At 37.8% G+C, this 24,318-nt stretch overlaps 1 protein-coding gene across 1 annotated transcript in view; it reads right to left on the minus strand.

Moving 5' to 3' along the window:
• The window catches only part of nrxn3b (neurexin 3b), a 308,570-nt gene that overhangs the window by 232,250 nt on the left and 52,002 nt on the right, over positions 1–24,318 (minus strand). Inside the window, exons 5-6 of the mRNA XM_036582439.1 lie at positions 11,399–11,700; positions 7,774–7,935 (exon numbers count right to left, since the gene is read on the minus strand). Coding sequence (XP_036438332.1) covers positions 7,774–7,935; positions 11,399–11,700 — 464 coding nt within the window. The remainder of the gene's footprint in view (positions 1–7,773; positions 7,936–11,398; positions 11,701–24,318) is intronic.

The following is a 24,318-nucleotide window of genomic DNA, read 5'->3' on the forward strand; positions in this document are numbered from 1 at the left end:
GCAATAGAGTAATTACTGATTATGTAAACTGTTATATAGTATTTTATATATACAGCAATAATTTTCAATGGAGTAATCATGAATAAATCCAATGGATAAGTAACCATATCAAAGTATGCTCAAACAAAAATTACAATTGAATTAGCAATTTAATTTAAGCATGTTAGTAAGCACAAAACAGACAAAGCTAGCGAAGAATATAACAATAAATTCAGTAGCACATGCATGTGGGTGCTTTTCTTGGTCAACTGCATGTACAGGTTAGTCTCTGCAATGGCAGAGCTCATATCACTTCCTGGCACAAAGCTGTCTGGATCTGCAAAAGGAGACATACTGAATAGGCATCCCTAATAAATGCACACAGAGACAGCACACACATACACAGACATCCTTAAGCTATTCATTCCAAGGTATGACAGCCCAAAATAATTTTTTTTAATGTGAGACTGCTGATATATGCAAAAATTATTTTAGGGCCCAACAATCCATTAGTGATGATGGTGCAGAAACCTTCTGTCTTCTATTTGTAATCTTCAGTCATCTTAATAGAATATATAGAAATTATGTGTGTAGAGGCATTGTGCTTTTTATATACCTAAGTCATTCTCTTTAAGATAGCAGAAGACTGTTTTTCAGCATTCTGGCTGTTTTAAAGCTAAATTAGATAAATTTACCACAAATGATACATGTCGAAATTTGAGAAATTCAAGATCAAAATCAACTCCTGTAAGTAATTTTCATTGTTAGGAATAAAGAAAAGTGATAATTCATGAGTACAAGTATTAATAAAGGAAATTACTTTACTAAATTAAGATTAATTTACCCTTATTAGTCCCACAACAGGGAAAGTTTCACTTCAGCATTTAACCTATCCAGGAAGTGAAACACCACATACACACTTGTGGGCAGTGAGCACACTTGCCCGGAGCGGTGAGCAGCCCTATCTGCAGCACCCGGGGAGCAGTTGGGGGCTAGGTGCCTTGCTCAAGGGCATTTCTGTCACATACTGTCGCTTCAAGGGATCAAACTGGCGACCTTCTGGTCCCAGGGCTGGTTCCCTAACCTCCAGCCCATGACTGCAAATCAGTTGTTTATTAAAAAAATGTTCAAACAAATGCCTTTGTCTGTGTCTGTATAGAAATATGATGTTTGAAAATATTCTGAGATGGCTATATTCTTGGAAATAACCTGTACAAAAACAGAAAACAAAATAAAATTTGGACATTTTTACGAGACCTGAGAGTAATTACAATATGCTATCATCGCCTCTATGGGATTCTCTGAAATAGGATGGAAAATATTGTATGTAATTATCATTTAATGTTACAGTAAACCGATAAAAAAGACTTTTATTTGGAGATTCCTAGGGGCAACGGTACAGCTGACAGAGCTATGAATTTTAAGGGTAGAAATGCTGACAAATAATTGCACATTGTTTGATAAATGTGCTTTTAATGTTTAATCAAGATTCAAGTTTTTAAATAAGAACATGTTTCTACTATAAAAAAGACATGAAATGTAATTATTATTATTCAAGCCCTTTTCAAAAGTATTATAATTACAGTAAGAATTATTCTAATTACTATGGCAAACTGTCTTTTTTAAATCCTGCTTGAGCATGTTTTTTTTTTTTTCTCTGTCCTTCTACAACAGCAGTTAGAAGATGCTCTGTCTGAACAGATCAAAATGCATCTTTTAAATCTATTGGTCACTCAGCTGAATCTGTGCAAGCTGTTGTATGTGGGACCAAACATGTTTGGAAACATTGTGGAAAATATAATTTAATCCACATCAGCTTCTTACTGGGAAAATTACCGCCAGAGTGGTTCAGGCATTTTTTGCAACTGTGTCATGAATCAATATTGCAAAGTTTAAATGAGATAATAGCACAGCCATGCTTCACATTGTGCAAGTGGTGAAACCTTTATGAACATGTTCATATTCAGCACAAAAAATGAGCATGTGGAGTGTGCGACTGTGTATTCTATCTCTACCTAAAAGAAATATGATGCTGCCTTTATTGTTGGAAGCACTGTGATAGTTTTAGGGCAAGCATACAAACACATTCAAATCAGTAAGGGCTTACTGATGATTTGTCTCAGATTAACTATAAAAAGTGACTGAAGTGTGAAGCACATTCCTGTGTTGGTTTTTGCTTCTGCAAAATGGTATTGTGACAAAGGGCCGTCATGCCCTTTCAAACTTGGGGCACACTCCCCACCAGATATTGGATATCTGTATTTTTTTTTTTATTTTACTTAGTTCATTACTATTATTTTTATTATATGTAGTTGCGGTCATTTTATTTTATGGATCGAATATTCTTCCAATTATGTCATGGCTAGTAGCTCAAAAAAGTCACACACCTGCTTTCCCTGTGGTATTGGTGTCTTCCAAAAGTTGCATGATGAAACTGGTTTGCCGCACACAGCTCTCTGAGCGCATCAGTACTGAACAGTTGATGAACAGTGTGTTGCTTGACTGGTTAGTAGAGCATCAATCCTTTTCAAATTTGTGAAGATGAAATGCACTTAATTGTACACACTTAAGTGCATTTGAGAAATATAGGTATAGTTTGCTTTGGCTAGTACAAGTTAGTAAGTTAGTAGCTGTCCGTCGGTCCAGCTGTTTAGCCTTCTGGCTCACTAGCTAGCTGTAACATTAAAGAAGATTTAGAATGATTAATTTTATACTTTCCAAAGTTATAGATTAGATCTAAGAGTGCAGGAAAGCATCTTGGTTGGAGTCACCATTTAGGGACATTGCCTATCAATCTTTTATCTACATAATTATGGAGAGATAGGTGCATCATCTGAGATTACAATGGCACCATCTATCTACTATCTTCCATTTTAGAAAGAAGGCTGGTCAGTATCATAAAATAATCAGTGCAGGAATATGAATTATAAGGCTTTGAATAACATGAATCAGGTTTTAGGTTTTGACAGATTTTTATTAAATTAAGATCTTCCATCAAGTGGTAAATGGCCTTCCTACTTGTAGAATGAGATAGACCTGGGCCTGATGACTGGTCCTTCCACGAGCATAGGGTACAGTTGACGTCTCTTGCAATGATATAAACACCAGATCTTGTAGACAACATCAAAATTAAACTGTTGAAGCAGTTGGGGTCATCTACATTGGGCCCAAATACATTCATTTTTCTGTTAAAAGGTTACCTTGGACAAATAAATATCCTCCAGTCTTATCTTCAAACACCTTCTATACATAAAAAGAAACAGACTTATGATTGAGGACCATTACACTCCTTGCATGTGTAGAAAAAAAAGCTGAGAAAATCCACCCTTGCTATCGTCTCCAAATTGTAAAGTTGTCTTTGGCAAGTAAATGGGTTTCTTGTAAAAAATTGTTTGACTGGAGACTTATTAACCTGTTTATTACCTGCACCTTTGAATTTTTTGTCAGATATCAAAATTAAAAATTAACCCTAAGAAAAGGAGTATATGTTGTAATGAAAACTTCAGACTTGTTGCAAAAACAAACATTTTGTGCCACCATTCACTTCCAAACAATAAACAAATCCACTGAATTTCCCCAACTAAACTGGTCCTTACCGTGTTCTAAACTCTTGCAGTATGTTGCACCCCTTACTTTGGCTTCAATTAAATTATAATGAAAGCTTCCTCCTCTCAACGATAAAGAGATAAAACCATGCTGGTGTTTCAAAACAAGTGCAACTGCATATCATGTGCAAGAGATCAATTCACTATGTACATTCTCATTAACACCAGCAACATGACATCAACTTTTGCTGTAAGTGTAGAGATGGCTTTCTCTACAGTAGCAGCTCTGTTTTGTAGCTCAGTAAGTGTGTCTTCCACTTCACTAATGTGTTCCTCTGCTGTAAGCCTACCCTACTGCGGTATTCTCTTTAATTTTAGTAATGGCCGTCATCACATTTGCAAACTTCAAGGAGAAGTCAGACCTCAGAGAATGGATTGCAGCCAGTATTTCAGTGTTCCTCACGTGGTTGGGTTCAGAAGTTAGCTTCCATTTCTCTTTGCTGGCTACTATGCTCTCGTCTTGTAGTTCACTTTGGGTGCTGGTGTGTTCAGACTTCGCTTTCAGGATTATTTTTAACATTGTTGGCTAACTATAACTAGAATTACTAGAATTCTCAAACTACAGTTAACCTGTCTGATTTAAAAGGCATTTAATCTAAAACTAGGTCGGGACATGGCTGATCATGCGGCGTTTAATTATAATTATAAAATTACAAAGGTAACCATATTGCCAGGAAGATGACAAGAAATCTAAAAAATTATGATCTACAAGGGCAATACTTCTTTTAAAAAAACAAACTCCTGAACTGTTTTACCCATTTTTTTGCTGATGGCCATATGTAAAAAAAGAGCTGCCAGAAGGAGTAAATCAAACAAATGGCATCCACTTTGGGAGAGATAACAGTAGGAGAACACAGATCTGAAGTTTTTAGAATAAAAACATAACATAGGTGACACGTCATGTTTGTCATCAGAGATTCAGGCCAACGAGGGAGATGTTCTGATGTCAAAAGCCATGTTGTAGCTCCTGCAGCATCTGACTTCAAAAACAGCCACCTTGCTCCCGTGAGATTATAATGTCATGTGACATGGTGATGTTCTGCAGTGCTGGTGAAAGTCTGACATAATTTCTAACCAGCAGCACGTCCACATTAAGTTGACCACAACCTATCTGATCACACGCGCCTCTGACCACCTCAGATTACAAGAAGTCTCCAAGTTGCATTGTACCCCAATTCTACCTGTACTTAGTGCTGTCGGATTACCAAGGGGCTTGTTAAAAAGAATATGGCTTTTTTTTATGTAGTTATGCATTGTGAAATAATAGTCAGGCCAACTTAGAGATGCAGTACTAAAAATGTGAGGTTGGGTTACCATTTGACTATTCAGAGGTAGGCAACTCAAATAAAGTAAAAAAAAAAAAATCCCTCATGTTCAAGCATGTTCTTTCCCTCATATACATGCATTTCAGTGAGGGTTGTACCTCATTACATATTCTGTCAGACTAAATTTTCTCTAGATAGTTAACAAATACAAAGCACTCTATCAGAAGATAAAGAAGCTGAGACAAGGTGACTTACCATTATGAAGGTTATTACATGCATCTGGGAATGCAGGCTCTGCATGTGTGTGATATCTATATGGTGTGAGACCTTTAAAAGATATCTTTCTAAGGTACCCTTCATCTACAGAAAGCAGGCTATTAGCAAATGATATAGATCTATGTTGGCTGGTTGTCAAATAAAGATTTCCAAATAATGACCAGTTACAGAAATAATGATGCCACATCCATGTACATGGTCTTTTAGTGGTACTCTTGCATTGTAGTTCCAGTTAGAGCAAACTAAAAAACATTTCAAATTGTTCCTAAATAAACTATTTTTTATATCCATATCCATATCTATCTATATATTATACCTCCATATTTATGTCTTCAACCTAAAATGGCTTAAAAGAGTAATTCTTAACAAGAAAATCATTTGGAGTAAATTGCCTTTATTAAATGCAATGAGCTATACAAACTTGGATATAAACAAATTAATTGAAAGTAGATTCTAAACACTTACTGTATTAAGAACTAAAATGCAGTTCTAATTTTAACATCTATTTAGAATGAATTCATGTCTGTTTTCCACTAACTGAACATAAAGAAAAATGGTACACCTTAATTTTCTTTTGTACCAGTTATATGCAAAGCTGTTGGCTAATGTAGTGTTTGGAGTCTTGTGTATAGCAGTGGTGTTTCTGCCTAGATGGGAAATTGAACCTTAATTAGCATGCTCATATTCAGAAGAATACAACTGCCTCAGTCTTCAGGATACTCAACTGCACAATAAGGACTTTCCTCTTGCTGAAGTTGCTCAAGCCTAGTTCTTTGCACCTTGTATGAGTATGGACAGCAAAAGATCGTTTAGTAGTGCTTCAAATATCTTGAACAAGAAAATGAACAGAATGCCATGCCAGAAAGCCTAAATATAAAAAAAGGCCCTTTGTTCTATGTTAAAGTATTTTATCTTGACACTGGAATCTTTTTATCATAAAATAATTCAAGGTTGTGAAACTGCAATATGCCTGTTGTCTACATAGGGATTTGCAATATATTATAAATATTCAATATTCAAACATACAAGGTATGCTCTGTTTGAAAATGTCTTGAAAAAGACCTTTTACAAAAACGAAGCCCTGTTTTAATTCTTGAAGTACATGACATCAGTCTCTACAGCTACAACTAAAATTGGAGGTAACACCGCTAGATTGTTTTTTTCTTTGATCTTGCACAAGAATGAGAAACAATGTAGTGATGTTTCTTATCCAGTTCTTTTCAAATAATTGTTATGCTGTAGAACTTAATAAATCATTTATTTTCTCAGTTCTGCTTTTCATCCATGTATTGTTCATTTCCAGTTTTCAGTCTTGTTTCTTGAACTAAGTCCTGGCAGTTGTTATTAGGCAGAAAATGTATTTTGTTGCAAAGGCTGTGACAACACCATTTACTGTTTTTCAGTCTACAAACAAATCTGCATAACAGAAACACTACACAAACTGACATGATGGAAAAAGCATATTCACAGAGGGTAAAGCCTGAACCTAGCACTAAATATAACATCTTTGTAAGAATACATGAATGTATATAGGAAGAAACACCGTATGAACTTCTTGCATGTTCCTTCATATCCATTAGTGTACCCTGAAAATTCATAACCATCGATCTCGATGAATGTTTACATGAAAATATCCCAGAAAGGTTACACTGACATTTCAGCAGAAGACAAACAGATCACCTCTAGACATTAAGAAATCTAATCATCATTCACTGAGTGAGAATGAATCCATTCCTGCTCATGGAGACCTATTCACGGCATTATAAGGCCTGAATGAGACCAGTTGCTATGCAGCTGTGGCCAAATGCAACACTCGGATATGAACAAACTTTTAAGCGTGGCAAAAGGGTACTTTAGAGTGTCACAAAAGAGGCACCTTTGGTTACCTATAGAACATTTTGATAAATGCTTTAAAGGAATCTTCCAGCATTTTTCAACCAAATCTCTCTACCAGATCTATAGCATACAATCGATTACTATAGACAGCGGTTTTAGTGCTTGTATTTAGGAAAGAACAGTGTGTCTGAAGTCAAAACACTTTCTGCTCTTTTACAGTACACAGACACACTAATCTAAATTGTTAATTATGCTAAATGACTATGTGCTACGAATGTGGCAGATAGAGATTAGGCTGAAACCTATTCCGTTAAAGAGTCATCCATGAAAAGGTTCTTCATGTCAGGGGTTCCCCAACTTTTTAAACACAGACAAACCGCAGGCAAAAATGGTTTTCGGCTGTCTGGTAGTGAAGCTTGGGTGGGGGTTACCATGGCACTTATTAGCCTATACCACAAACAGAGGTTTTGGTGCATTCCCAGCAGTGATAAATCTGTGTTTAATGTAGCTGTCATCATATTTTATATTAGGTTTATAGTGGATTTCAGCAGTTATGTTCCTAACTCTTCCCTGCTTACTGCCATTACCAGCCATTAAAGCAAGCTACAGCCCAGTAACTCCACAGTACTGTGGTTGGGAACCTCTGTGTTAGATAACCAAAGGTGGTTCTTCTACGGCATCCCTCTAAAGAACCTTTTTTGCATTTTAAGCAAACATGGTTTTATTCGTCAAGGTGGGCCTGTAATAGCCTTGTATGAAATTAAATTACTTTGGAAGAAAAACACTCAAGCTTTCAAACCCAGCAGACTCACCTCTTTCAAGCAGCCCATGAAGTTATTGCTGACTGGAGATCCAGGCAGGTCAGCCGTGCTGGGACTGCCCCCCACATAGAAGAAGTCATCCGAGCCCAGCATGGTATAGTCCTCCTGAGTGTAGCCAGTGGTGGTCAGGATACCATCTACCGAGATGGTCACCTGTTTCACAATAAAAATATGGAAAACCAAATAATCAGCCACTCTCTGAGTCGAGAATTCAACACATTTAAGCGATCTCTGTTTTTTTTTCTCTCTCTTACCTCTGACTTGATCTCAGTACCCTGATCTCAGTACCTTGGACTGTCGGATTTGAATAAGGCAGCATTTTAGTATTGTTTTTTTTTTGGCATAGGTTCACAGGACAGGTAAAGAAAATACTGCAAAGGCATATTTTCTTTATCTTTGATGGGGGTAAGAAAATGAATTATTATCAGGTTTGGAGAATTACTGGTTACGGGGTTAGTAAATGTTAAAACCAAGGACAAATTGTTTGTACTTGTTTTAGTTTTCAGGGTTGTACTATGTACTATCAAACTCTCTCTCACACACATACACACAAACATAGATGGGACTCTCTCACACACACACAGACATGCATTGCGAGGGAAGGCGTTATCCACTTTGAAAATCAAATGTATAATCTTTTTTTCCAATACATAATTAAATCAAAATGAATAAACATGAGATTAGGTGGATAAATGGGCAAAGAAATGGCAAAGGATAAACTAAGCCACAAAAGCCGTACAGGGGACAGCCATGCAGAAGTAATGCAAGGCTGTGTCTGGGGGGACATGACACACACACACGCATTGTCACCAGCATGCAGGGGACACACACAAAAGAGGGGGGAAAGTGGAGTGACAAAGTGTTAGGAGGGTTGATCATGAGTTGATGTTGCATGAAGAGGTGAATGAGATGAGTTGAGTGTGTGTGGGCATGCCATGCGCAGTGTAATTTAAACTGCCAGAGCTCCCAAATTTGAGACGTCTGTTGGTGTGTTCAGGTTTTCTTTTCGGCAAATAACTCCTGCAATGTGGAATAGTCCATCATCGATTTTATTGGAAAGCCTCTGTCAGTTATTGCTGACAATCCTCGCAAAAAATGTGGAGGCTTGGTGAGGGGGAGAAAAAGCAAACTCAGCTAGCCCCTGCAAGACTACTGGTGTGGATGCAGTTTCAAAGTGAGAAGTTTGCATTAAATAAGACTACAGAAGTGTGAGCCAGCCCGATAAAAAATATCATAAGATAACATAAGATAAAGGATAAGAGGAGGAAAGTCAAAAAGTGACAAGTCCTGGTAATACAAACCCATTTCCTCATTTTTTGAAAAGAGTGTCTAGAATGAAACTCAAAGAAAGAAAGAAAAAAGGGAGAGGGACACACGGCAAACCCAAAAAAGGACAATAAAATGATATCTACCAGACAATGTAGTTTGTTTACCATAGCGTGTCCAATGCCTGAGTGCTTTGAGGAAAAGGGGAGAAAGGAAATCAAAACAATAGTGAACAGAACGTTGTTAATAAATGGAAGAAATTAAAAGAGAAAAATAAAAAAAATAAACAATGATGAAGAATTAGGGTGTTAGTACATTAGTTTGATTAGAAACTGGTTAGTAATAAGAATGATCCCATGAATGGTTAGTGTTAGTCTAACACGTTTTGTTGTCCCAAGGAAAGAGGAAGACATAGAAAGAAGGACAGAAAGAGAAAGAGATAGAGAAAGAGAGAGAACAAGAGAGAATAAAAGAAGAGGTCCTTCAGTCCATCAGCTCACATCTCATGGGGGTAGTGCTAAATCTTTTGCCAACCTGAACAAAGTAGTGACACAGAAAAAAGCACTTACTTGTCAACTTCGCATCACCTTTCAAATCCGTAAAAAATCTGCCTCACTTGGCAGTGACGTTTAAGGTCAGCCAAACAAAATCAAGCGCGATTCCATGCCTCTCTCAATGAATCTCCTCTGAATCTTACAGCACATACTAGCTACTAGCAGCAGCTGCATGTTAGCACTCAGCTCACTACATTGTACATCATGTGGAGAGGCACTAAATTCATCTTTTCTGTGAGTCTGTAAATGGTGTCTTGCATATAATTGTGGATATGTGCTTTATTATATAGTATAACTATACTATACATAATACACACATAATGTAAAGGTTCTATACAAATACAGCTGTATGCAAATGTTTGTGTGTCCCTGGTCAAATTACATGTTTTACACACTTCTTCACATTCGAATGCACAATTTATTTATTTGCTAAATGTAAATAATGGAGGGGGGGGGGGACAAAAAACATGGCAATAAAGTTGTAGGACATTTTATATCTCATGTTTTATTTTTTCCAGTATGTTACACTTAGCAAATAGATAGAAATTGTGCACTACTTTTTTTGCAAGAAAAGTCTGTTTCCTATCAAGGATGCATTAACTTATTTTCACTTAGAAAATCAACAAAACATGTAATTGGACCAGGGGCGTTCAATACATTATGTGGTGGTTCTCTAAACTTAAAAAGGTTCTTCATACTTAGACATCTAATTTAAAAAATTGGTTCTCCAAAGAACCATCCATTGGAAGCATTTTTGGGGGAACCAAATGAGGTTCTTCTATGGCATTGTGCAAAGAACCTTTGTGGCACTTTTTTAAGAGCCTAACAGACAAACTTGAGCTAAAGGTTGCCATCATTCCCAGCTATGCTTGGGCTACAACTTTGAAATGTATTTTTCCCTTGACACGTACTGCTGAAAGAACTATCAGCTATTCACTGAAGTCACACAACTGCTGACAGGCTGGAGGTCAGCTTAAGCTTAGAAAGAAAGGCTTTGAAAAAAGAATTAGGCTGTGTGAGGACATGTAAGAAAGAATGTCATTTGAGATAAAGACAGCATCCCACAGACAGTCTGTTATGGAACCATCAATCAAGCAGTGTAAAATTAGATTGTGGGTTTCCCAAAAGCTTTGCAGCATTGTGAGTCGAGCAAGGGATAGTAGCCAAAAAGAACTGACTTTTTTTTTTTCCAAAACAAGCAATTAAAACATTCCCATGGACGATTAGTACTTCCTACATAGTTCTCCAACATACTGTTGCACTTTCTAGGTCAAATGAATGTTTGTTGAATTGACTATAAAAATTGATTCTAGTAATTTTAACAGCTCCACATTTTCTAGAATGAAACAGAACTATGCAGAGTGAAAGTTACAACTGGAAACAGTCCAATTTTGTAACATTTTGGTATTATCAAATTTTGCTGAAAACTAAAATTTTCATTCATTTTTTCATTCTTCCCATTCTCATTGGACTTGCAGTTTGATGAATTCAATATATATTTTTCGTAAACTTGCCTTCACCATTATAAGAATTACAAGAATTTGCATCCTCATTTTGAAAACAACCAGAGAGATCAGCATTCACTCTGCTAGCTTTTATATCATGATGACTGTTAGCCAGCTGTGCTTTTGGGAAACCAAGCCTTAAGAATTTTATATAGGAAGAAAACCATGTTAAAAGAATAATTTACTTATTCACTAACTAGCCACAGAGCCAAAGCCTACATCATCATTAACCCTTAGCTTATCACATCTAATTAAGCATAAACACTGGACGATGTCACATCACATGATTACCTGTCTCAGATTGCGTGTCACTTTGATGTCATGCCAGGCATTGTCATTGAACTTTCCGTTGACAGGCTCCACAATTGCCTCAAAGGCTCCTGAGCCCAGGTTAATGACCAATGAAACAGCTCCGTCCTTTAGCGCTAGGTTGACATAGTCGGCTGATTTTCCCGTGTGGAGGATGAGTCCGTTGCGCTGCCAGGTTTTGAAGGATAGCGTGATCTCATCACTGCTGCTCTGAATAGGGTTCTGTGACAGGTCGTAGCAGAAATATTCAGAGCCTCGAAATGTTGCTACATTCTCCTCCCGTGCTGCAAGCAGATAAAAACATGTGTCCAGTTAGTTAATAACTGTGTCAATATCTGTGTAATTTATATAAAATCAGTGAAAGCAGTGCATACAACTGGATATGAGCCTTTTTAATCAAAAACTCATAAGGCTATTATTAGCACTTACTTCAAAGAAAATAACAAAGACCCATAGTATCATTGAAGCAAAAACCGCTCTTGTAAAAAATCTAAGTGAGTTCTGACAGTGCCCTTTGTGGAAAATCTTCAACCTGCTAAATGTGAGTGAGTGAGTTGCATGCCAGGTGCATATGGTTCTTCACATCTAACAAGAAATGAGGTAAGATACAATGTGACCAAGGAGTAAAACATAAATGTTACTTGAATTTACTAGCTTAAGTAGATGCTGATTTAGCGAAAGCTGGATGAACTCTGAAAGCGACTTTGGTTTGAGATGGCAGACCATGTATCCCTCATTACTTTGATGCCACATCATTTCCTTGCTCGTATGTTCTCCAGCCCAAGACCCAGAAATCCGAATCTGCCATCTTTTAGGACATATCAATTTTTAAATGCACGTGGAAGAATGGAGGAGAGGGGAGAAAGAAGACTTCTAGAGCGAGGAGACATAAGTGCATCCTACATGGAAGTCTTTTTTAGGATGTGACATACTCCTATAGAACAATTTTTCCACTTGCACCTTGTGCTGTCATTGGATGATTACTGCAGTTAATTGAACAGTATTCTGAACTGATGAGGTGGAATTTCAATAAAACATTCCCATGTGAAGTTAATATAGGGTCATAGGGTTTAGAAAATGTGTGTGTGTGTGTGTGAATTCCATATTGCTGCACCCCTAAAAGAAAAGAAACAAAGATGCACTGCAAACCCTGTGAGGTCACCCCAATCACATCCTGTCTCTGAAACAGTTTACATCTCTGCAAATGTCTACATTAGAACTTTCCAGATCATGCTTTAGACCCGGAAAAATACAAGCCCTCAAACAGTTTATTGCTTGTGTCTTGTTGCTATGTGGGCAGCCTGCTCCATTTTTCGCCAGGGAGTCCTTATTCTGTAGTGGAACATTTGAAACATGACAGTGATGTTTGGAAATTGCATCATGCAGCAAAGCAAGAACAATGCCCGATATCTTCATATATCTACAAGAGTTTCTGTTCTCTTATTCTAACTGCTAGCTTTCTCCTTGAATGTCTGTTCACAAAGGGAGGGATCAGAGCTTGCTGTCAGCTCCCCTTGGAGCAAATCATAGGCAGAAAAAAGGAGAAAAAAGAAAGAACTAGCAGGGGAAATCTAGAGCTACTAGAGAAGAGGTGTTGGGAAGAACATGTGGAAAGTGTAATGGTAAAGAACACAGGAGATGAGACGGAGATAAGTTCAGATGAAAGAGTCAGCTTTTTTGAGGGATTTTATACAAACACAAGGCAGTGCATTTCCCTAGCACTGCACTGCTGCTTTGTTTGAGCGGCAGAAGGAGGCAGGGTTTAGGACAATTCAGGTCAGAGAGTAATTTCCCCCTTGGCAGCACACATTCAGCACAGTGCATGACTAACATGAACACTGAAAACAGCAGCACATACAGCACAGCCATTCTCTGAGTGAAAGTGAAGACGCTTTGTATTCACCTTTTCCTCTTCACCTGATACATATATGATCAATCCCTAACACCTTCACATACTACAAATGATAGAAGTAATCATCAACAGTTGTATGTAGAAGTTTGAACATCCTAGTCAAATTACACTTTTTGTTGATTTTGCTCCCGAGTGGCGCAACCGTCTAAGCGTTGGCCCTGTCATCAGGAGATCGCGAGTTCGATCCCTGGTGATGCTACAGCTGTCCAGAGCCGGAGTCCAAGAGAGCACAATTAGCCTCACTCTCCCTGGGTGGGCAGGATGGCCCCTCCTTCTCCCCCCATCACTCAACGCGATGCTAGTCAGCGCAGGCGTCTGTTAGCTGACGTGACAGATCTGGCGGTTGGCGCTTTCCTCCAAGCGTGTTCAGCTGTCCAGTGACGTTGTGTGAGTGGCAGTTCGAAAAGAGGCGGTGGCTTCACAGGTCTCGGAGGAAGCCTGTGTTAGCCTTCACCCTCCTAGCTCCTAGTTAATGATAGGGAATTTGCATAATGATAAAGCATATTTTAAATTCTCCTATAAGTTTTTTATCAGTAAGAAACTGGGCATAATGAACACCCATTTATATGCTTTTTGCCATTATATATTTTATATAAACAGTAATAAATAATTAAATAAAAATATATTTGTTATTCTTTTTAAAGGCTTCCTTGTTTACCTTTTCCCCAGTAAAATATAATTACAATTATGTGTAATTCGCAAATTCAGAAAGGCATACGTAATTTTTTTTTTCAGCTCATTTTTATCGTTTGGCCTTTTTAAAAAACTGATTACTCAATTTCATTTTTAAAAATAATCAGTAGATTACATGATTACTAATATAAGCAATAATTACAGCCTTAATACACTTAATAGTACATTAAAAATACTGTACTGGCAAGAAAAGTTACCTTATTGTATATATTGTTGGAGCAGATTCCTAACATGCAGTCAAAGAGACAAGCCTGATAATATTATTTAGTATGTGGCTGAATTGCGGTGTGGATGATTTCTCAGTTTTGTTAAGGCCTGAGCCTGTAGGCTGGAAGCTCCATTAACATCTGATCCCATCTGATCTCACCAAACCTCCAGGACAGAAAAGTGTCTGCCTTGCAAAGCCATCTCATAAATACTCAAGCACATCATCACTGGCATCATGAGCAATATCTTGACTCAAGAACTGTTTATTTTAGTCTATTTTCAGTGAGTTCAAACCCTTTATCTATGCAGAACTAACCAGCAAGTAATGCACTCCCTAATATTAGCCTCAAATTCAGTTGAACCTAATGAATACAATCAAGCCTGTCAAATAAAATCACAATTTGCCACAACAGTTATTCCAAGTCTGCCAGCAATGGAATGATGACCTAGCAAAATGGAAAAAGAACATTGCTTAGTTGCCATTCTGTTTAACATTGATTGCCACTGTCAGGGAAGTTCAGTTTTCTCCACCATCAATATTTCATTTCTAGTCAGAACGGTGAGCTTTGATTTCAAAATCCAATGGAGGCAATTAGCTGCTTCATTTGCATGTCCCTGATCTCGTTCCATTTCTGACATTTGGCTTAGAAGTTCTAATGCATCCTCTGTCCCTCACAGACCAGCTGACAAAAGGTAAGGCACTGTCACCCATATAAGCTGACTTCTGATGCATTAATGGGGCTGCATCTTAAATCATTCACTTCTTCATTTTCTTTCTGCCTATGCTACACAAGAACCTTTGATCAACACTCTGAAGAACGTTTCTTCAACACTTAGTCTCTGTGGGCAGTATTTGTAGCGTTCACTGGCCTACCATGAACAGTGATTTAGAGGCTTTTTCTTGTACTTAGTAAAAGAACAGAAATTCCATTGAATCAAGGCACCTGGATCATTTTCCCAACTCACCTCTGGGCCTGGTTTTTTATGAAGTTTGCTACATTAGGTTCTAAATTGTATGTTAGATATTGAGGTGAACTGCATACAGACTGACTGAGCTGAGCTGAAATATTATGTACTTACAACAGTAAGGACAGCATTTCAATTTAAATCAACTGTTTCATGTTAATATATTCCAACAACAAGTAAATTTATTACCGGATGTCACCTTTATGATAGGTTGTACATTTCATCTTTGAAATTTTAAACTGAAGATTTTATGGAGTATTGCTACATTTGTAGTATTTATGAATTAATAACTTCAATATGCCATATTTGGAGGCTGCATCAAGAGTTCTAAATGGTTTCACTACAATATCCATATAATTGTCCTTTGTTGACCGTATATTTTCTAAAAATTGTCTAATCATATTTCCTTCAAACTTTTTCCTGAATAAGAACATTTATAGCTGATTAATATTTTGTGACTCCTGCATTGTTTGATATACACCAACCGGCCAGTTCACTAAGTACACCTCCTTGTTTCTATGCCCACTGTCCTTTTTTATCATGCCCACTTACCACATCATGTACTCTGTAGTTGTATAATAATTACATTGATTAGCCCCCTTACACCCTGTTCTTCAGTTTCCATTATTTGTGTAATGGATCATTAGCCACGTTTACATGCAGCCTGATAATCCGTTAATAATCCGACTAATAGCTCAATCGGAATAGAATACGTCCATGTAAACACCTCAATCGGAATAGTCTAATCCGATTGAGGCCATTCGGAATACAATTTCTATCCGATTAAACGAGGTGGGTAAACTTCTAAATAATCCGTTAAATAGAAGAATAATAGCCATGTAAACGCCTGAATCCGATTACATTCCAATCGGAATGTGTAAGTATGTTCTGCGCATGTGCGTCGCGTCACGGCGAAAGTTTACACCGCTCAACATGGCGGAGCAGAAACTGGTCTGGACCTCACGTGATGTTCGCTGTCATGGTAACGTTTACTCTAAGCGCTACTCCACGCATGCGCGTCATTTTGCATCGGATTACTTGTAGTGAGCATGTAAACGAAGATTTTCCATCAGATTGTTGAATAGAGTGCATATAAACACCTCAGTCTAAATCTGTAATCGGATTGTATTCAATCGGATTGGCAAAAATCGTTGCATGTAAACATAGCCATTCTCCACTGACAGCTGTGTTTACATGCAAAGATTTTTGCCAATCCGATTGAATACAATCCGATTACAGATTTAGACTGAGGTGTTTATATGCACACTCTTTTCAACAATTTGATGGAAAATCTTCGTTTACATGCTCACTACAAGTAATCCGATGCAAAATGACGCGCATGCGTGGAGTAGCGCCTAGAGTAAACGTTACCATGACAGCGAACATCACGTGAGGTCCAGTTCGCGTGAGATGAGTTCCCAGTTGGCGCGCTCGTGTTTTAATTGCTTTAAAATGAGGTCAGACTCAGAAAAACGTGCTTCAAATGTACTCATAAAGGAAGCGGCGAGAGGAAGACGTCGTGTTCTGAGACTCATAAGCTGGACGTCCGTCCCACCGCCGTCTTTTAAAGCTCAGAGCATGAACTTCGTCTCCTCTGCAGACCCGTTTCTGCTCCGCTATGCTGAACGGTATAAACTTTCGCCATGACGCGACGCACATGCGCAGAACATGCTTACACATTCCGATTGGAATGTAATCGGATTCAGGCGTTTACATGGCTATTATTCTTCTATTTAACGGATTGTTTAGAGGTTTACCCACCTCGTTCGATCGGATAGAAATTGTATTCCGAATGGCCTCAATCAGACTAGACTGTTCCGATTGAGGTGTTTACATGGACGTATTCTATTCCGATTGAGCTATTAGTCGGATTATTAACGGATTATCAGGCTGCATGTAAACGTGGCTACTATGGTGTTGGCATGTTAGTGTTTGTTGTATTGTTATGCATGATTCAGATACAGCAGTGCTGGTGGAGTTTTTAAACATCTAAATGTCTCTGAAACTGGACTGAGAATAGTCCACCAGCCAAAAACCTCCAGCCAACAGTGTCCTGTGGGCTGCGTCCTCTGACAACTGATGAAGGACTAGAGCAAGAGTGCTCAATCCGGCCCTGGAGGATCTAGTTTAGCCACAACTCTAATCTAGCACAATTGGTCCAGGTAATAAAGGCATTCAGGGGTATCTGAATATTAGAGCCAGGTGCATTGGATAGAAACTCTCCAGGGTGGTAGACCCCCAGGACCAGGATTGGGCACCCTTGGACTAGAGGATGACTAACAAACTGTGCAGAAACAGATGAGCTTTTGTCTCTGACCTTTCATCTACTTTAATAAGGTGGACCAACAAGGTAGGTTTGTCTAATAAAGTGGACAGTAAGTGGACACAGTGTTCAAAAACTCTAGCACTGCTGTGTCTGATCCATTTATACCTGCTTAACACAGACTAACACACCAACACCATGTCAGTGTCACCAGTGCTGAGAATGATACGCCGCCCAAATAATACCTGCTCTCTGGGGTCCTTTGGGTGTCCTGACCATTGAAGAACAGGGTAAAGGGGGCTAACAAATTATGCAGAGAAAAAGATGACCTGCAGTTTGTAACCGAGAACCACAAAGTGCACCTATATGGTAAGTGGACCTGATAGAATGATCAAAGAGTGTAGAAACAAGGAATGTATACGTAATGAAGTGGCCAGTTGTTGTATTTTATTTACATGAGGTTTTTGACTAAGAAGCACAGTATATAGAAACACTAACACTGGATTTCCAAAGCCACCGCTGTAATTTCAGAAAGTCATCTGTTTTTGAGTGTACAAGAGTTAAAGTCAAAAGGCTGGAAAGTTGGTAGTAGTGGCCAATCCTTCCAATGCCACACAACTAACTTAAAGGTCTTGATAAACAACCAACTATGAGTATATGAAGACTTAGTACTGAATTTAGTATAAGGATTTATATCACTAGTATTTCTATACCCCTCAGTCAGGGAGCTGTTTCCACACTTTAGTAATGCGGCGTGAAAGATGTGCCTGCCGCAACAGCCAGCGATAAAACGTGCCTCGCCTTGCCTACAAAATCGCATCGAACATCCACCAACACAAAATGCAGCAAATACCAGGCTAATAATAGATAGCCAATTTCTGAAGAACAATGCTGAAGCAGAAGGCAGCTCAAGAAACCTCCCACATTGATAAAGACAGGGCTAAAACAGCTCCAGAGGCGGGTGCGCGGGAGCTGTGCAATTTGATTGAAAGAACAGGGTGACTGTGTAGCCGCTTGCCTTTGAGGTGCTATGACAAGCTAGCTGTTCTACAACATGCTAACATCAACCTTAAACAAATCAGGGACATCCTGAATGATGTGATCATGTACCATTAGCACCATTATGTAAGAGTGCTTCAATGCTAGAGTGCTATCTGAATTCTCCAAGAGAATGTCTGGACTTCCTGCTCTCCAAGACGTGTTATTATTAGAAAGAGACAGCATTGCCTAAACAACAAAATAAGGATTATGAAGCTCAGTATATTGTTTATATTAAGTTGATATTCACAAAACACACAAAATACTGTTTTAAAAAGAGCTGAATAAAGGAAAAGTATTACTATCTATGTCATTGCACACCCTGCTAATATGACTGATTAAACCTCTGAGATGCCAACAAAGTTATAAAGAGTGGTTTGATGTGAAATGTGCCATTCTACAGACACCTGAGTCAAAAATATTCACAGCTGTAGTGAGAGAAACCAAAAGTATAATGTGAAGTGTAATGTCTCCACATTACAGACAGTTATTACCATTCTATAGTTATAAATACATTACCTGATGCCTTAGACATTGTTTTATGGTAGTTTTGTCCTGAAATATATTTTGTACCTTTTATGCATGGCAGAGAGGTGCATGCAGTCATTGTCGAAATAATACCCAAAGAAATCCTTTATTTACTGCAATTTTATCATTATCAATTTTACACATAAAAACTCAGAAGACATGTGTAAGCTAACTGATCATTTTGCAGAAAATAAAACAGCTCTGACATTCAAACAATGCAGTTGCATTAGACAGCAAAATTGATAGAATGCAGGCAATATTTGCACAATGCGCATTGTCAAATTTTGTGTTTCTTTTTGTGATGTATTATTAGATACCTCATGTCTAGGAAAGTGTCTTCAGACAAATACAATACTACATCTTATTAACTAGCACTACGACATCAAACCAAAGCAGCAGAACAGTTACTACAAGGTCATTCCAACTGAGTGTTGTAGTCCAATCTCTGTCTCTATGGTAATAACCACAAGTAAAATTCAGGTGGGACAACAGCATGCAATTTTCTCCCCGTTCGACATAACGATTCCATGCTAACACTAATGGCTTATCACTCTGCTTTCGCCTGCTTGGTTAGACTGGGGTGGGTTACTGGTATGCAGGCATGCTCCCATTGGCTGTTTGTTAGGCAGTGATTTGTGGAGTGAGCGATGAACTGATGAGTGATGGGGCACCCTGGAGTCCAATCTCATCAAGCAAGGCAGTGGTGCGGAGAACGGGGTGCCATGCAAGGGTGTGCACAGCGGATTGATTCTACAATGATTACTGATGCAGGGCCATTAACTCCTACCACTTTCTAAGGGCTGGTGAGATCCCACTTGTATTGTCCTTTAACCCTATGTTACCTATCGTCTGCCATACATACAGAAACTCTGACTTTGTTCCCTTTCACTCATTTGGGACACATACATGCCCACGTTCAGCACAATAACATGTATCAGCATTTTCTATCACTATATAAAACAACTACAATGCAGCCTTTATTGTTGAATGTTCTTTGGTAGTTGTTGAGTAAGACAGCACACACATTCAGAACAGATTTCAGATTGCTCAAAACAGTATTTTGTGACACATCATTAAAATCTACAAATTTTCAGCTCTGTTCGGTCATAATAAAATATATGTTAAATCATATTATTAAATGAGAACTGTAATTAATAGGCAGAAATATAAAAAATTGCCTCAGCATTAAAGTGTTTAACACATTAACACATTGTCTGGGAAAGCAGCGTACATTTCTGCCATGCACAGGTTACACATTTGTGTAGTATTTTTATTACCATTACACGTTTTCCAAGCCTCTGTCACTGCAACCGCCACAAATTCATGCATTTTTGCTAAAAATTATTACTCAGGGTCACTAAGAAAATGCCATAATGCCCAAACGGAAAAAGCGTTCTGAAAATAGCTGAGCACTCACTCTCCACAAAACAAAGAACAATTGTGATTTTTTTAAGGAGTTGTTAACCACTTGGTCATAGCTTTTATAACACCCAAATCACTACCCAGGGCCAGATCCTCTTTAGAAAACTGTAATCTCTCCTTTCCAACTTCCTCAGCATTAATTGGTATACATGGATATAATTGTGATTTAACCTAATTGTGATTCTATGACACAGCTTGAGGTTCTATGATAAATATTTTAATTTCTTCCCATATTTGAGATACACTACAAGCTGAAATATACTGTATAATTATAATAATATAATAAGTAGTCTAACGGTTATAGAATTACAAAGGGCTTATGTCATATACTCCTTTTTATTTTTAATGCTTTTTTCCAATAAAATATTTTTTCCACAATAAATCGTTTTAAAAGTAGTACTAGTACAGTTCATAAGCAATTCCACCCTTCTACTCCTAGGTCATTTGAACCCACCATCCCCCTTAATTTTTTTTTTTTATTATTCGGCCACTGATTACAACCTCTGTGTGTGTGCCTTCAGCCTCAGGGGCTGTAGTGTCCAGTTTCCTCACTGAGGCTCACACTCTGGACCCTCCTTCCCTCCTCTCTCGGCCTTGGCGGCAAGGTAGAGTTCCCTGGAGCATGACAGGTAGTCCCGGGAGCTAATCGCTCATCCACAGCACAACGCCTTCTTATTGACCATTATCCTCGCTGTCAGAAACACAGCAGAGGCTTACACATGAGTTGTCTCTGCCACAATAGCTCCCCCTGCTCCTCTCTGCATCTCCATGGATGGTGAAAAACCATGAGAACAACATTTTTCTTTACTCGGCTTTTTATGACTGCTATGTGTAGCCACACATAGGCCAGTATCACAAGAGTTTGATGTAGTATGTACACAATTAGCTTCGATTAATTCATATAAACATACAAATCGCTTCCCAGTCCAGACAGTCTGTATATAAAAATTAAAGTCTATACAGTCTATATATAAAAATTCAGCCTACAACCGCCCCTTCACGGTGAGGTTATGTAGAAACTGAAGAATTTAAATTTTTAATTGCTTTTTGAATAAGGCACAACACACTGCAGCCAATCAGAACAGAGGTGACATAACTATGTTAGTCTTAAAGGTACAGTAACAAAAACAACCCGATTAATTCTAAGAGATAAGGCAAGGTTGGAAAATTGTCATGTAAAGTTGATTATGACTGTTTTTGGTCCATAAGTCCACGCAAACATCATAAGTAGACCTACAAGAAAAATATTGGAAATGATCCAACCTAAGGTGGCCAAAAGATGCATGACAGACTATGAAAGACTTGACCTTTAATTTTTTTATTGGCATATTTACATTACATAATTTCAAGTCTGACAGTCACCCAATACAGCTTCACATTTATTTACTGGCAAAAGAACAGTGTTGTGTAACATCTTGGCACATTAAATGTTAAATAGGCTTCATTTAACAGAATAGAAGAACTCTTTTTTGGCAAGAATTCAAAAATGTGTCCAAATACAAGCAACAAAATGCTATGTAATTATGTAATCAATATTCATGGGTGAACTGTGCAAAAAGAAAAAGTGAAATGTCACAAATGAAAGCTGTCAGACTCTCTTTGAGAAGGGTCCACTCTGCTTTTTAAATTCCATGACAGAGAAAAGAAAGAGTGAGTGAAAAGGAAAAAAGGAATGGAGAGAAAGAAAATATGGAAAAAGAGGGAAAAAAGTATCATGGAAAGCAAGCATCCACTATAGTGTTTTGTAAAACATAGTAGCTTTGAATCCAGCTGGAACCAGTTGTCGCCCATGGCCAAAACAATGTGCGTGAATGTGTGTGTGCATGCACGAGTCTGCGACAACTGAGATGTCAATGCCGTTCTCCTGTATACGATAAGAGCTCAGAGAAGAGAAGGGTGAAGAAAATGTGTGTGTGTGTGCGTGTATGAGAGAGAGAGAGAATGAGATGCTGTCTAAGTAATACACATTTCAAATGCTCCCTTTCCTTCACACTGCAAATGGCTAAAGACTTCTCGACGTCTACACGTCTCTGTGACAGAAACTACCATGTTGCAGATCTGAACACAGGGTTTTTGATTTACATAGAATAAACAGATCTGTTACACTCAAAGATTCTGATTTCAGATGCTGGTAAATAACATGAAGAAAATATGCATTCATATTTATTACCTGGGCATTTGTTTAATAACTAATAAATAATAAATACTTTGTGTAATAACTAATAAATAAAACTAGTGGCAAAATATTAGTAGCCCTGATGCTGGTTTATTTCAGTGTAAGAACCTATTCTGTTTTATGGTAATAATTTTTGTAATTAATTTACATACTGAAATGCAACATTAATGAGTTAGCTTAATAACAAAGTTTATATTAATTTATTGCACTCTTATTGATGCATTTTATCTTTCAATTTCACATAGCGTGGTATGTAAGCATTATTTAATAATTAAAGAGATATTAATCAGATAACAAATATGAAACTTCCAATTATTAACTCTCTTCTCTAGTTTTACCATGTTGTTACTAGAGATGGCACAGATTGATACCAGGTATTGGTATATCAGCAGAAATGGCTAAAAAAGGCTAGATTGGATATCAGAGAGGAAAAAAAGAATAAACCCAATCAATAATTCTTGCCTGGAATGCCACAAACCAGAGATGTTCACAAGTCACTTGATGTGAGTCTAAAGTCACTGGGTTTTGAGTCTTTACTAGAAAATGCTGGTTTAGTTTTGTTATTAGCTGCAGGCACTGCACTGTATAAACGCAAAAAGTCCCAACTATAAACCTGTTAGGTTCAATACGGCTTCAAATAATGAGCCTTCCATTATTATTCAAAGCCTTTAGTCTGAGGAACAGAACTAAAGTGCTACACTTAGTGCATGCAATGTATAAAGGAAAGAGGCAAAACATGAATCGGTTAGTTTGAAGTTTATATAGCAAGTATGCTAGCCAGTGTAATAGATGATCCAGCTGAAGTTTTAGTAAGTTCAATGGAATATGATTTGTAACTTACTAAAACTAAAGCTATTGAGCGAAATAGAGCACTTGCTTTCCAAAATACATGCTAGCCAATCATTTCAAGTTATTGTGCCTTTAAAAGCTGCATTTACTGCATAAAGCACTTTGCTCTGTCCATCAGACTATATATATATGCCCAGAGAAGTGGACAAAAGTAAATTAAAATCAGACAGCTGAGATGTACAATGTTAAACCTACAAGATTAAAGGTGTAGAAACTCAAAACCTAATAGTTAACAAAGCCAAAAACACAGATTACTGCCACAGCGGGCAGACCCAAATAAAGATGACATGAAAGTTTAATCAGAAAGCTGTTATGTGAAGACAGGGAAAAACACAGTAATCTTAAACACCTAACCCTAATCATCATTGTAGATTAAAGCATATTGCCACTGTGGGCATGAAACATGTTTACTGTCTGTTTATGTCTTAACTTACCTGTAATGACTTGATGCACTGAAGTAATGTCCGTACAAGTGTCTGAACATAACCACTACAGCATTTATGGTGGAATGAGAAATGAAGCTACCTTCAGCTTCATCTAGCCTCTATCCACCGTTCGAGTCAGTAGACAAGTGTTCTAACAATAAGATTATTTAGACGATAAAAATATGCTAATTATTCTTTTAGTGCTGGTAACGTTTTCTGATAAGGAGATTTAGCTATTAAAATATCCTACATATAGATTTCAGTTTTGGTAGTTTTGGCATTTTCTGATACCTGAGGGTAATTTAGGCCATCAAAATATCCTACCCACAGTTTTATGTACCCTCAGAACTGGGGATGTGTCACTTGTTACACTCAGAGGTCAAATATAGAGTTTGAGCATTCTTGTGCTGTGAGTTTATTCGT

Source organism: Colossoma macropomum, unplaced genomic scaffold, assembly GCF_904425465.1.
Source record: "Colossoma macropomum unplaced genomic scaffold, Colossoma_macropomum, whole genome shotgun sequence".
Classification (NCBI taxonomy): domain Eukaryota; kingdom Metazoa; phylum Chordata; class Actinopteri; order Characiformes; family Serrasalmidae; genus Colossoma; species Colossoma macropomum.